Genomic DNA, 15,792 nt, shown 5'->3' on the forward strand with positions numbered 1-15,792 from the left:
TTGTTGTTTTTTTCCATACTCCTTGATGAACTTAAAAGCGTGTCACAGACTCATTTTGACATTAAAAAAGGAGAAAATTTAGATTTTCATGACACAGGACCTTTAGCTGAAAATAAAAGTAAATAAAATACTGTTCTAACAGTGATGGTGCCATGTATAGACTGTTTTCGACCACGTGACTACATCCGGGGCACCTGGCCATGTCGGATGGGTCCTCTTCTCAACAAGCGCTTACACCATGGACCAACTAAAGCATTACAAAGCTCTGGAGGCCTATAACAAATTCATCAATGGCTGAGTTCGTGATGCGGCGGTATGCATTGTAAGCAACCTGTCTCCACACTGCTAAGGTTAGTGTATTGCACAATGCAATTTCAATATGTACCGTGTGATTAGAGTCACCGTTGTGTTAAATTATGTTGACTATCCCAATGAAAAAGGTGTAGATTATTATTTTCGTTTTTGTTACTGAGTGGAAGAGAGACAGGTTCTCCCGGGACGAGTCCCAACTGGAGCCCGCACCTTTTTCTACACTTCCACGGCTGCATTTTTAACTCAACTCACGAAAACGCTAGTGGTGCCTTAACTCGTTTTTGCAAATTTATTATAATAAATCAGAAAATACAGATTTTGGAGGCATGCATTGCATTCTCAGACGAGTATTATGTAGGCCCTTGGCCCTAAAGAATACTTCCCCTTCACAGAACTTAGTTATTGGTAAGTAGGTGGGAAATTCTAAAAGGTATCCAATACTTACCAAGAATGCTCCGAGCAAACGTTGACATAAGGGAATGTCTTGGCTGCTACATCGGCTCTGCTAATACGAGAGAGCCAAAGTTGTCGCCATTTGGTTGATAACTGCTGCGCTTTCTCGCACTGGTTCTTGATCACAGCTGGCAGTCTAAAGAAAGACACTTTACAACACCCACTTTTATTTGAGCAACCGATAACATAGCAGTGTGCCCCCATTCATACGCATTTCTGAAATTATTCCTGCTTGGTTATGGTTTGGTGACGTGAATTCACCAAACCAAAATGGCGACCGCGTTTTCAACCTGAATATGTGTGACATCAGTCGAAAACAGTCTATAACGATCGTGCATGTGACGTCACTGTTTGCACGGACCCATATTGCCAGTTGAACCTAGCTGCTTGGCAATGCGGGAGTTGTTGAACCGGAGCAGATTTTTCAAATTGCCCGAGACCTGTTGTGCTGTTGGTTGTCACAGTAGACGAGACAGTGCTTCAAATAGATCATTCTATGGAATAACAGGTGAAAAGATTGATGGATTTGGGCAATTAAACGTGATGGATTGTGCCCAACCAAATACATATGCCTGTATAGCGATCACTTCATTTCAGGGATGAATTATTCTTCTCAATCTCAAATTATCAAGAAATATTTATAATGCCAGGTTGACTCATTTGAGAACAAAGCATATTTAAAAACAAATAAACCGTCTGTCACAGAGAGGTTTACTAGCGTGTGGCAGCAATATGCTTCCGTGTACGCAGGAGACGACTCCCTGTCCTAAGTTTTTTTTTCCAATCATAGTTATTGAACGCGAGTTTGTGTAAAACCAGGGGTCATTTATTTAAATATTGGTATTTGTATTGCAAAAATCTGAGTGGGTCCATCACTATGTGGGATTTATTCTTGATTGAGAACAGATCCAGCAACGAAGTATTTGTATGCGTTCAGACTTTTATACGCTTTCAAACTCTTCTGCGTAAATCTTGATGACTTACTCACCAGATACGTGTGTTGCTCCAGTTGTCCAAGACAAGTGCAAACATAGTAATGGTCCAATAGGTCACTTGCACAACTTCAGAGCAAGTGCATTGTGGGTAAGAATTTTTTGTGTGTCGGCCATTTTGGGAGGTTGTAAACAGTTCTTAAAATTTGTCTACATACCAGCATCGCGCTCATTGTATCAGCACTTTCTATTGCGTTTTCCAAGTATTTTGAGGATCTGTCGGCTGATCTGAAACCCTACTACAGGCAGAAAATCAGTTTATGTGAGGATCTGGACCCGTATAGTCTATCGAAGGCTGATTTTGCAACTGAAAAATGTTGGCGAAATTTTGAACTACTTTGTGCTTACAACCAACAGCTTTACTAACCAACAGATGAAGGCCTACAAGTCCTTGGAGGCTTACGATTACTTTGTAAGCGGGTGGATTCAGAGTGTCCTCTGCAAAACGTTGTCTGAAGAAAAGGTTTTAATCGTTGCCCGAGTAAGTAACTTGTAATCACCCGGCACAAAGTGCGTAACTCACTGTTGTTGTTGTTTCTGCTTAGCCATTATGGCCTTTTCAGGTCCGACAAATCGGACCGATTTGGGAAAAAGATCTATGACAAATAAATATTACACCACATTTTAAATTAATTTGAAGGAGCATTAAGTAATGTGACAATAATTAAAATGTACAAGGTGTAAATTACTAAGTACTAACAAATTATAGTGTGAATGTCTGAATGTAGCCCTAATAGTAATACTAGCCCTAATACAACAGTAGTGGCTTTCTATTTGTTCACATTTGCCTTACTCAAATGTCAGCACATAGAAAGCCGCCACTGTTGTATTAGGGCTAGCGTGAATGATGCCCTGGTAGGTGGTAGGTGCTACATGCATACTTGTGTTGTTTTTAATATATATATATAATATATATATATATATATGGTATTTTTCCTTCTTAAAAATAATTTGACGTTTACAGACAGTAAACAGACAGCAAAGGCACAACACACATCCATACGTTTGTATCGTAAACTGTAGATGAAAAGCCTGTCACTGGCGGCCGATTTCGATCGGCGGCTGAGTTGGATGTACATGTACATGTAGACCTATCAAACAGCGTTAGTCTCGTAATATAAAACAGAGCAAACAACACATACATGCAAAAGTAGCGGTAGGAGGATATGGTCAAAGTGCAATAGTAGGCTTAAACTTAGCACTTATGAAGTGATCGCTGCACACACGACTTGAAACTGTGGGACAAGTGAGATCTGCACGCGAGATATTACTGAGCCACTTCGCTTGCCGTTTGCTCGACATTTCTTCTGTTTGGGGTCCTTGGTGCGTAATTATTTTCGGAAATCGGAAAAACCGTCTGTTCCCTTCTTTGCTGAAATTGTTATAGCAGCCAATAACACAACACGTGTGCACCATCATCTCAGAAGTCAAAAAGCGTCTTATGTAATCTAATGTAACCAGCGAAATGAGACCTCCCAATATGGCGGCCTGCACCTGCAAGTCACCTATTTCTCATTCTCTAAAAACATCGACTTCGGGATTAAATATGGGTCCTCTATGCCAACTGTCTCTAATTTTTCCACATACTTTCGTTTATTATCACCTTCTAAATGTTTAACGGTATCGGACAAAACTCCGCGTGTCGTGCTATAAGACATATTTTCGTGTCGTCTCAACGGAATTAACTTGCAACAATGCTTTGTTTGACTGGCAATATGGCGACGTAAACAAAAATCACATGATTTTATGACGTAGGTGCAGCTGAATCCCACCATTGACAAGTGGTGCAAGCAAACCATCGCGCTTGTCTTTACAGAGGGATTATTTTCATGTCCAAATTCTTTTTGGTAAGTTACTTTCACGCAACATGCATCTGCTCACCTCGAAGTGTATGCTTGTTTCTCTGCAGTTCTGTTCTGATGGGCAGATGCCTCATGTCTTATGGCCTTTTTCCCGACTCGAGATTGGAACTAAACTAAGTGCCAGTATTAGATCGAACACACTTTATTTTCCAATAGGGGGCTACATCAGCAATAAACTTCTCAGTAGCTCTGACTGTATTTACTTGAGTACTTACTTGACTTGAGATAGTACAGTCTACTCAGTCCTCATATCCCGAATTCGGTACCACCTTTGTGGATGAGTTGGTCATGTTCATTTGGAAAAAATCACAGTAGCTCCACTGGATGTTGCTGATCTCACAGAAAGGTATACTGCAGATATGATGGTATCATGCAAAAATCTCGAGGGCCGCGCTAACATTAAACTTTCATATTAAGGTGGGGGCTACAAAATATGGTCTCACAGGCCGCAAATGGCTCACGGGCCACCGTGGTGAGTATAGCTGCTCCCCCCCCCCCCCCGATTAGCTAAACAACCACACTTTTCCTTTTCCTGCTTTATGCTCCCCCAATATCTGCTCTCCTAGCATCATCTGCAGCTTCTCCCATAATCAGTGAGAGAGGCTTGTCTTTCTTGTCTGAGAATTTTTTTTTTTTTTTGCCACAATCTGAGCAGGTGAAAGGTCTTTCTCCATTGTGCATTCTTTTGTGTCTTCTTAAACTTCCCATGTCAGACAATATTTGGCCACAATATGAGCAGGCACAAGTTTTGTCTCCAGTGTGTATTCATGCGTGATTTTTTTAAGTTTGGCTTCAGAGAAAATCTTTGGCCACAGATGGAACATGCAAAGTGTGTGTTCTTGAATGTCTTGTTAACCTTCCCGTTGAGCAAATCTTTGGCCGCAAACTGAGCAAGTAAAAGGCTTCCGCCAGTGTGGATTCTTATGTGTATTGTCAATGTTCCTTTCTGAGAAAATCTTTGGCCGCAATATGAGCAGGAAAAAGGTTTCGCTGCGGAGTGCGTTCGTCTGGTGTGTACATCTAAGCTTCCCTTAAGAGTAAACCTTTTACCACAAACTGTGGAAGCAAAAGGCTCATCCTCAGTGTGTTTTATTGTGTGTATGCTTAATTTCCTCTTTACAGAAAATTGATGACCACAAATTGAGCAGATAAAAGGTCTTTCCCCAGTGTATGTTCTCACGTGTTCTGTTGAAGGTCAAGTGTCATCCCTGTATAGACTCCAAAATAGTGAAATGAAAAATACATATCACATTATTCACTTCAATGTCTACACGAAAAATAATTATGAGCGGAGAGCATGTCATCCATGCGCAAAGTTGCGGAAGTCTCATCTAACATCCAAGTGGTCACCATATTGGCTGCATTTACTTTATGTGACGTCACCTGGGACATTCCCCATTGAAAACACGCTGTGGCCCTTACCGTGGGACACGTCCCTTCAGACACAGAAGCTCTTTTCGAAGAAGAGAACGTCTCACAATCAAGTCAAGTGTCCAGGGCAATATTATCCTATCGTTACGAGCCATATTTAGAATATATGCAGATCACTTTCTAACTAACAACAGACTCCCCGACACTATGACAGTATGTAGTGTACTCAGCCGCGAACGATCACAACGCTGCGGCCCGGGTGCGTTGAGCCAATCACGGCTTCGGCCGGGGTGGCACCAAGGTGGCTCATCATGCCGAGCTGGGGTGGTTCATCGCGAACGACGGCGGTGGCTATGAACAACCCCACCGGCAATGGTGCACTCACCCAGGTGCGATGACAACACCGTAAAGCGGCCCGGCTCAGCACCATGATAAGCCACCTCGGCGCCGAAGATGACCCACCCCAGCCGAAGCCGTGACCGGTGGACGCGGCGCCGAAGCCATGACTGGTGGACGCGGCGCCGAAGATTGTGCCAAAGAAGTGCAAACTGCTGCGGTGGCGACAGACTCCCAGAGAGTACGTATGAGCCAGCCTGGCCGAAGCCGTGCTCGTCTATGAGGCACGATGCGGCAGCCTTCGCTAGCGAGCCGCCATGGCAGCCTTTGCGGGCGAGCTGACATGGCAGCCTTCGCGGGCGAGCCCAACACGGAAGCAGTCTGACGCGCACATCGACACATTTAGCACCCCTGTCATACGTACACGGATCTTTTGTTACATTATGAGAGATGGATTACGTGGTCCGCCCCAAACTATTATTTTTTTTTAGTAGCTGTATACACACCTACCTGTCATTTGGAAACCACGAAGCTCTCGTCCTGTGCACCCGTGCAATCCATTTTTCAGTAAGAACCTGGTCTCTTGCAAACTTATGAAGGGTAAATCCATCCTCCCGGGTGTTCAAGCAATGTCCAGCAATGCAATGAGCCGGCATTTTGGCTAACACGAAGGAACAACAAGCTGCCTTCCCGGAGGTAGAAATAATAGATACAAACGAGTCCACTTGAGGGTGGTCCTGCCATGTACATCACTTCCTGCTTTTTCTTGAAAACAAATCTCTTGAGAGGATTTTCATGGTGGGAGTTACAAAAAGCTGTATACGTCAAAATCATGTTTTGTGGTAAAAAACATATGGGTCCATGTCGACTGCCATTTTTTTTTATTAATAACATACTAAAAATCATGCAAGTCATGACAGTGGCCCTTTAAGCTTCCCTTTACAGAGTATCGTTTACCACAAAATGAGCACGTAAAAGGTTTCTCACCAGTGTATGTTCTTCAATGTATTTTTAATGTGCCGTTCTGAGAATCTTTGGCCACAATATGAGCAGGAAAACGGTTTCTCTCCAGTGTAGGTTTGAGTGTTTTTTTCAAGTTTTGCTTCTGAGAGAATGTTAGACAACTAAATGAGCAGACGAATGGTTTCACACACCATGGTGTGTTCTTGTGTGTGATTTTAAGCTTCCCCTTTCAGAGAAAAATTTACCACAAACTGTGCAGGGAAAATGTTTCTCTCCAGTGTGGGTTCTAGTATGTTTTATCAAGTTTACCTCCAGATAGAATGTTTGACCATCTTCTTATGTCTTATCTTATTAGCTTATCTTTTGAAGAGAATCTTTTACCACAAACTGAACAGGCAAAAGGTTTTCCACCAGCGTGCGTTCTCGTGTGTACTTTCAAATTCGACTTTGAACTTAATGTTTTCCCACACTGAGAACATTCCCAGTCTTTGCTGTCAATGTGACATGTCATATTACTTTTAGAGTTTCCTTTATCATTATGAAAATTATCAGCGTGAGTTTGTGATGTTGCATCATCACTATCTGATGGTGCAGCTAAGAGGCTGTCTGCTTGTGATCCTCCAGTGTGGTCTCCAACTTCTGTTGTCATATGAGTTGAGGTGCTACTGTTTGAAGGCTCCGTACCTCCAACTGCCCACTTTGACTTTTATCGTCATCTTTACTCTGCAAAGGAACGCCAATCGATGGCATACTAATATATGGGGTCTCTTCCTCCTCTTTTTAATGGATGTGGGATCCAGCACATTATTTTTAATATGAGAAAGGTTTTGCTTATCAGAATCAGCTTCATCAGCAACACACAAGGAATTTTTCTGCACTAGTAGCTCCTCCCCAAGGAAGCCTTTGAAGTATTCTCACCACCAACTCACAACATCCCGAATCGAAGTCAAATCTACATTTTGCTTAGCCAATGGATACCCAACAACTGCTTATGGGGCTGTGCTTTGCCAGCTCCTTCATCTCAATCCTTTTGCCATGAGTGACCCAACCAAGGGCGTGAAGCCCCAGAAAACTGAGCTCCTAGGATCACTAAGACCACACAAACTCCTCCTGCATGATAAGGTGACAGCTCAAGGAGGGGCAAAGCCAATGAGTTATTTAACATTTAGAAATTGTTCCAAAACGGCCCGTTGACAGTTTCATTTTATTGAGTAGAAAATTCATAAAATCAACATGTTAAATCCTAAAATACTTGATGCCTGTTAATTTGGGCTGCATTTGACGTTTTATAGTAGGCCGACGATCACATACAAATGGTGAATGATCAACCAAATATCCAAATACACGTTACGTAGAGACATTTCACTGAACATTTTCCCAATCAACAACATTTATTTGTATGGGAAAATACTTTCGATTTAAACGCTCGTAATCATATAAAGCTCATTGTGTTACTTTATGTATGAAATTTGCTACACGAATATATTTGCTTTGGAGGCGTTGGTCATAGCATTTATGTAGACATTTTTCTATAAAACAGATCGCCTGAGGTCAGGCCAGGTGGGTGAAAGGGACACATTTTGTCTCGACGTGATCAGATTTACAAAGTACACTTTATTTGATCTTAAATTAAATGTAACGTCGTGCGCTGGCCTTGAATAAAAACAGGAATATTGTAAAAATGGAAAGTAGTCAGTTAAGTGACCAAACCTGTGTGTAACCCAACTCGAGACTTCTTGAAAACGTTCATTGGCTGACATTGTCGGTATTCCTTCTCTTTTGTTCCACAAAGCTCCTCCTCCTACTCTTGTGTCCTTCTTGAGCACATTTTCACACAATTGACCCCTCCGTACAGGGCACTTAACCACGCCTCCTGAAGTGACGTCACGCCACGTGCGCTGACGTCAGACAAACAGTAAAAATGGCAAATACAATACAATACATTCTGAACTGAGACAGACTCCATGCTTCTGATTTCATTCAATCATTCACACGTAGCAATGTTATGCTAGTGGAGAACGTCTCATTCATTTATACGAGACGTGTATTAAAAATCAAATTTAGGGCATATCTTCGTGCAAACACAGTCTGGTTCAGCTTCGGCCGCGAGCCAGCAAGAAATCAATACGTTTGCGCAGTCCGATCATCGCTAAATATCGCTCAACAAAGAATAAGTGTGACAATCGTTCACACGCAGCAGTGTTATGCTAGCGAAGAACTTTGAATTCATTTATACGAGACATGTATTGAAAATCAAATATAGGGCATACCTTCGTCCAAACATATCTGTTCCGGTTGATATTAGATGGATTTAGTTGATGATGCGGTCTTCCACAAAGTTTGATCCATCGAAGGCATTTTTCGTACTGGGTCTTCGGTTTTGGAAAGGGTACGAATCGAACTCCACCAACTAGCCTTTCAGGATACCTGTCGTCACTATTACAAAGTCCGTGACTACACCTCTTAACCATATTTTTTGTTAAATAACCCAAATACGCGATAAAACGCTAACAAAACCTATACTGGACCATGCAATGTTGTCTGAGAAAATGCTGGGAGCAAAAACGGGCTTTGGTTTATGCAGATCAAAAGTTTAGACTGACATTTGATCGCTGGTTGGCGGTGTGTTGTTCACAAACGGGTCTCTTTGTTAGCGGCAAGCAAGGAAGGATAGGGTAGGTTCTAACCAAACCTGAAGATTGAAGACATATTTTAGACCAGCCAAGCACCGATGACCGTAGTGTGTCGAGAGTTCGGTAGGTTGTTTTGGTGCGAATTCAAGGAGATTTGGTGAAGTGGGTGGAAGTGCGTTTGGAGTTGGAGAGAAAATCTCAGCGGAAGCGAGATGTGGCGCACAGATGTGAATAAAATTCTGGAAACGAAACCGACATGCCATCGTAGCGCTCACATTGGTAAGGGCACAGGCATTGAAATAAATCGTAATTTGGTAAATTATCAAATGATATTCGACGCCAGAGTAGTATTTATACCCCAGACCCTCTTCAGAAATGTTTTACATTGTTTTGCACTCTTACTAAAGGTCGATGTTCCCACAAAAAGGCGATGCAAACAAACTTATTCCATAATCGATTATTATTTGGATGATTGTTTTGCCAACGCCAAAGAGTATTATCTCAATAAACAACTTAAAAAAGGAATGTACTGATTTTTTTTCTTTGAAAGGGACTCCGATTTCCTTTGTCGTAACTCTACGCCGTTTTACGTAGCACAAAATACGAGCATTATTACTTTTCTTGTCGTGTTTTAGCGTCGCCCGCCGCAGATCTCAAAATGACTCCACTTGTCACAACAACTCTTGCTCAGGGTCCAGACAAAATCCGCAAAGTATCCACCATATATATTTATTGTATTATTTATAATAATCTCGATCAAGTAATTTCTTGGAGAATTTAATTTTGCTCGAGACGTATTATTGTAGTGTTACTAGAGTAAAACCGTGGGCCACACTACCCGCAAGCGCACAGCCATCGTGCAACCAGAAGAAATCACTGAGAACCACGCGAAGGTACATTCAGCAATTTGTTTTTAAAATGTGGAACCGAGCTCGAGTCCGAGCGTGGAGTGTTGTGACAACCCCTAACCCTGTGAAATATGTGCAAGAAGCACATCTTACTACCGAGAGGAACCTTGTGTGAGAAAAGAAGAGGAGGGGCAACAAGCTCAACTGCTGTTGCACCTAGCAGGTATCCTCACCCGGGCAATCACCATAAACCTGGGCCGTGACTTTTCTTTGTCATTTTTTTAACCTCTAACTTCTCTACTCTACCTCTACTTTTAATATTGCAAACTTTGGGGAGGTTCTAAATGTGGCATGGGAAATTACTTCATGGGGCCGCATGAGAAACCAGAACTGTCAGATGGCCATATTATTTATAACTTGAATTTAATTCTTAACTTTGTTCTGTTGTGAAATCCATCAAATTCTATATTTTCAATAGCTGGTAGTCTTAATTGGTAGAGAAATGTTCTGTACACATTTACAATATAAAATGAGCTAGGCGGCACGGTGGTTCAGCTGTAGAGCCTTAGTCTCACAGTTCTGAGGACCGGGCTTCAAATTCCGGCCCTGCCTGTGTGGAGTTTGCATGTTCTCCCCGTCACTGCGTGGGGTTTCCCTGGGCACTTCGGTTTCCTCCCAAATCCCAAAAACATGCAACATTAATTGGACACTCTAAATTGCCCCTAGGCGTGATTGTGAGTGTGACTGTTGTCTGTCTCCATGTGCCCCGCTCTTGGGTGGCAACCAGTTCTAGGTGTACCCTGCCTCCAGCCTGATAACAGCTAGGATAGGCTCCAGCACCTTCGCGATTCTTGTGAGGATAAGCGGCACAGAAAATGGATGGATAGATGGATTTGCTCTTCTGCTTTCCTGCCCTGCTTTAGAATATTATTATAATAATATCTTATATAATTATCTAGCTTGTCTTTAGATACATTTTAAATGTAATTTAGAATAACAGCTTTGTACATTTAAGGGAGCAGTAGTGAATATTTAAAATACCAGATATTTGAACTTGTATGGCGTATTTCTATGCTGCTGCATACGGGTCACTCGGACACCCGAGCCTTTTGTTTGTTAAAACTGACCACACTATGTTATGAACACAACATGCATTACAGACATATTGATAACATTCAGGCTGAAAAGAGTTACAAGTGGTTTAGTAACGGTCCATCTGAGGGAACTGTTACCTGAAAAGATGACTTATTCATTTTCCAGATCCCACAAGAGCAGGAAGACAGTCAGGCGATCCATGCTTCTATTCAACCTAAGCTTTTTGTAATTAGTAAATACTCAAAGACAAATTAAGTGTACTAGGGTTTTATTTTGGGATGAGATCATTGACCAAACAAAAGAACTTGGAATTTGATTAGGAGTCTTTTGTGATGAAACCGGCTGGGCAGCTTCCGGGCCACCTTTGGAAATCCTTACTTATTACAACACAGTTTTGACATCTTCTCTTTAGTTCCCTTTTCAGAAGGTTCATTTATCACTTCTATTGTCACCAGCACACTTGTGTCTCTTAACCTGACCCTTCTGAGAGAATCTTTGACCACAAACTGAACAGGCAAAAGGCTTTTCACCAGTGTGGGTTCTCGTGTGTTGTTTTAAGCTCCCCTTCTGACTGAATCCTTGACCACAAACTGAGCAAATAAAAGGTTTTTCACCAGTGTGGGTTCGTCTGTGTATTCTTAAAATTCCCTTTCGTGAGAATATTTTACCACAATCTGAGCAGGTGAAAGGCTTCTCACCAGTGTGAGTTCTTGTGTGTGTCTTTAAGCTTTCCTTTCTCGAGAATGTTTGACCACAAACTGAACAGGCAAAAGATTTCTCACCAGAGTGTGTTCTGGTGTGTATTATTAGGTTTCCCTTTTCAGAGAATCTGAGTCCACAGACTGCGCAAACAAAAGGTTTTTCCCCAGTGTGCGTTCTTATGTGTGTCGTTAAATGACTTCCTTGGAAGTATCGTTTACCACAAATGGAGCAGGCAAAAGGTTTCTCTCCAGTGTGTGTTCTTGTGTGTGTTGCCAAATGGGTTGTTTGAGAGAATCTTTTGCCACAAACTGAACAGATATAAGGTTTCTCCCCTGTGTGTGTTCTTGTGTGTTTCGTCAAACTGCTCTTACAAGGAAATGTTTTCCCACACTGAGAACATTCCCAGGGTTTGTTGTCAGTGTGACGTGTCATACCTCTTCCAGACAGTTCATCTTCATTAATGTTACATGCTGTGTCATCAAGATTTGATAGTGGAGCTAAGAGGTTGTGGGTTCTTGTGTGTGCTGTCATATTGGCTCTTCGTGTAAATCTTTGACCACAAACTGAACAGGAAAAACCCTTTTCACCTGTGTGTGTTCTTATGTGTGTTGTCAAATGGGTTGTTTGAGAGAATCTTTTACCACAAACGGAGCAGGAAAAAGGTTTCTCCCCAGTGTGTGTCCTTGTATGTGTTGCCAAATGAGTCGTTTGAGAGAATCTTTTACCACAAACTAAGCAGGAAAAAGGTTTCTCTCCAGTGTGTATTTTCATGTGTCGCTTTAAAACACACTTATAAGCAAAGCTTTTCGCACACAGAGTACATTCCCAGTATTTGGCGTCAGTGTGAGGTTTATGAACCTCAGACTTTTTGTCGTCATCATCAGGGTCAGGAGTGTGAGACGTTAGGTTGTCACTATCTGATAGTGGAGCTAAGAGGCTATCTCCCTCTGATCCTCCAAAGTAGTCTCCATCACCTTCTGATGTCATGTGTTGACTTGAGCTGCTACTTAGAGGCTCCGCCCCCCAGTCCTCCTCACTTTGACCTTCATCTTCACTCTTCAAAGAGACGTCAGTCAATTGCAACTTAGTGATATCTTCCTCCTCCTCTTTAATGTGCAGATAGTCTTCCTCATCCTCATTAATGTGGGCGGGCTCTGTCTCCTCTTCTTTAAGGTACTGAGGCTCGTCATCCTCCACCTCCTCCTTAATGTGGCGAGACTCTGGATCGTGCCATTCGGGACTACGATCCCCAGTGACATCTGCAAGACAAGAACAGAAACCCAACACGGTTTTACAGTCTAATTTTTCATGTTGTGAATTATTGTGAATATATAGTAAAGGTATGGGAATCACACAAAGTGAGCGACATGAGCAACTCAATCGTTCGGATTTATGGTCAATAAAAATAATAAAATGAAAAAGTGTTCATTAATATGCACAAAAACAGGTAGAGAGCTATTGTATATGTTTGTAGGCAGAAGTTCCTCATCAACACTTACGAAACCACAACACTAACTGCATTCCTGTTAAAGTCATTTATTTTGAACAGTATAATTGTTAATCCTAGATGTAGTGTTGGCGCAGTGAGGCCGAATCAAGCAGCAATGAAATGGATGATAGGTTTTTTTTGGACACGGGGTCAGGATGGACCATAACTGCCTTGGAGAGTGACTGGTAGATGGCGATCGACGCATTGGGCACCGATGAGTTCGAGAGGCTGCCTCAAAGTTCTGAATACCGGGGTTCGAATCCTGGCCCTGCCTGTGTGAAGTTTGTGCCTGCGTGGGTTTTCTCTGGGCACTCCAGTTTCCTCCCACATCCCAAAGACACGCATTAATTGGACATGCTAAGTTGCCCCTAGGTGTGATTGTGAGTGCGACTGTTGTTTGTCTCTATGTGCTTGGCTGACAATCAGTTCAGTACCCTCCCTCCTGCCTGAAGATAGCGAGAATTGGCTCCAATACTCTCATGTCCCTTGTGAGGATGAGGGTTCAGAAAATGGATGATCAGACAATGTAAAAAAAATATCTTTGAAAAAAAAAAAACTATGACCACAGTCATACTGTAAATGTAATTTGACTACCCTGGTGAGGATAACTAATGTAGAAAATATCAATTTTCTATGGACGATGTTTTTTGGTGATTCTGAAATAATTTTCATTTTGATCTGAAGCTGTGCAATTAATTGAAATCTAATGGTGATTTTGGCTTTTCATGATCAGAACTAACATTATATTCGAAGTCTTAAAGGAAGTCTTCAAATTTACACACTACAAGAACATAATTTAGGAGAATAAGGATTATGATCATACATAAATAATGACATTATACTTTGGCTTTGAAAGACGTGGACATTTTGGATTTCCGATGGCTGTCACACAAGACTGCATTACATATTTTCGAAATAGGTTTCTGGATGGCTGGCTGAACGTTTTTTGTTTTTTTTAGTGCAATACATCCTTATCCATCCTCGCATGATTCTTGATTTCTGTGAAGTTGGAAGTAAGTTGTGACGATGCACTCGCTCTCAGTTTGTCCCAGTAAATGACATGGCTCGAGGTGACATCATTGATTTAAAAAAAGAAAAATCGAAAAATGTTTACACATTTAATTTTCAAAAAATAGCCCGAACATCCTGATGTTTTTAGACCAAAGACTCAAGGTTTCAGTAACTAATTTAACGGGGGACGAATAAAATTTGGCCGATTTGAGGCATAAAAAGTGGCAGAAATCCTTACTCCTCTGATTCTTACCACTCATTTTATTAGTGTATCACTTCTCTATGACCAAAGATGTCTGTTATGAACACATTAGTCACACAAATTCAAGAGAACAAACCTGCTACTTGAGACTGCTGAAGCCTGCAATCAGCACCGAGTTGTTGACGTCGTCGCTTCAGCTCCTCTTCTGCTCCATAAAGTTCTTCGTAATCTGATTTATTTCTTGTACACATTCTCACGCGACAAACACAACACTTTTCATTACGCGAAGTGACACAAGCGCGTTTCTTTGTTCGCAGCTATAGCAAACTAAGCTAGGCGGAACTAGGTTAAGCTAAGTTATGCCGACAAGCTTCAACGTCCACCAAGAAGCGTCTAACCGGACATGAAGATTGAATAAATGATGTCTTAGTGCAGTAAAGTAATAATGGCCATCCTGTGTCGAGGCCTCAGATCGTTAATTTGATAAGGATTGGGGAAGATAGTGAAGGCGTGCATGTGCGTAAAAAAACGTATGCGGAAGTAAATCTACAGCAGAACATGTACGGAAAGCCTAGTTGGACAAATTTTACGCCGGGCTCACAAGATATTTTAAGGCAGCCACGCTTAAACTAGCTGGAGAAACAAACATTGAAAAAGACTTGGAACCATGTTTTGTTCGAGGAGGGACTAAAATGTTATTGGTACAAACATAATCGTCATTCAGACGTTTTAAAGATGTGTGCATTCGTCAAGACTTCCTACTTGTAAATCAATTAACGGAAGCTCATACTCACTGAAATAACTATTTTATTTAAATAGATTTCTTCAGGATACTTTCCTCTACCTACTGATTCTCTTAAAGCTCTGTCAATGAAAATTTGTGGTATTTCAACTGTTCAGGGCAAAATATGTGTGTATCATATCTGTCAAGTGGTACTTTTGGCGTGATATGTACAATTGAAAGCTCATTTTAAAATCCGTACGGTGAACACTGTAAATTGCTACGCTAAGCTACAAGTTGTATTAGAAAAAAAATAATACGATTTCGTTCATCTTTCGTCATGCCGCCTTGCCCCTTGGTCGAAGCCGATATCTTCCGAGCTTTAGGTGCATTGATGCCGCAGACTAATGACGTGCGGCTGATTATAAAAATGTCCGGCCCACTTGTTTCCGGTGACGTTGTTTTCAATTCGCTAGTTGAAAAAGTAGAAAGATTTGGAAAAGTCGTCTTCAAATCGTCAAGTAATCGTATTAGAAATGGCACAACCACCAAAAAAGAAAAAGATAAGCGCATGGACGGCATGTAACAGAGTGGGAAACGCAGACAAGCGAATACGCTAGGTTTCCAATGAAAAACGCTTCACTCTTCTGTTATGCTTACCACACAGCAATGAGCATTTTCACATGCAAGAAAGATGAACACTGAATACAGAAATATTTTGGGAATAGAAAATGAGCTGTGAGCAGAAGCGTTAGGTCAGTCTAACCAAAAAGATGACAGAAATCGCAAAATCAGCCACTGC

General features: G+C 41.6%; 1 protein-coding gene across 3 annotated transcripts; it reads right to left on the reverse strand.

Moving 5' to 3' along the window:
* Positions 1-11,126: 11,126 nt before the first annotated feature.
* Positions 11,127-15,348, reverse strand: LOC133490467 (gastrula zinc finger protein XlCGF57.1-like). Of its 3 annotated transcripts, none has more exons than XM_061800564.1 (3): positions 15,311-15,348; positions 14,406-14,521; positions 11,127-12,826 (listed from the first exon to the last, which is right to left on the reverse strand). In XM_061800564.1, exons 2-3 carry the CDS (start codon positions 14,518-14,520, stop codon positions 11,295-11,297), a joined length of 1,647 nt encoding a protein of 548 aa, XP_061656548.1. In that variant the 5' UTR covers position 14,521; positions 15,311-15,348; the 3' UTR covers positions 11,127-11,294. The 3 variants fall into 3 exon arrangements, with proteins under 3 accessions (XP_061656548.1, XP_061656547.1, XP_061656546.1); XM_061800563.1 differs by lacking the exon at positions 15,311-15,348 and adding an exon at positions 15,064-15,298; XM_061800562.1 differs by lacking the exon at positions 15,311-15,348 and having other exon boundaries at positions 14,406-15,055.
* Between the last annotated feature and the right edge of the window lie 444 nt (positions 15,349-15,792).

Source organism: Syngnathoides biaculeatus, chromosome 17 (assembly GCF_019802595.1).
Source record: "Syngnathoides biaculeatus isolate LvHL_M chromosome 17, ASM1980259v1, whole genome shotgun sequence".
In the NCBI taxonomy this organism is placed as follows: domain Eukaryota; kingdom Metazoa; phylum Chordata; class Actinopteri; order Syngnathiformes; family Syngnathidae; genus Syngnathoides; species Syngnathoides biaculeatus.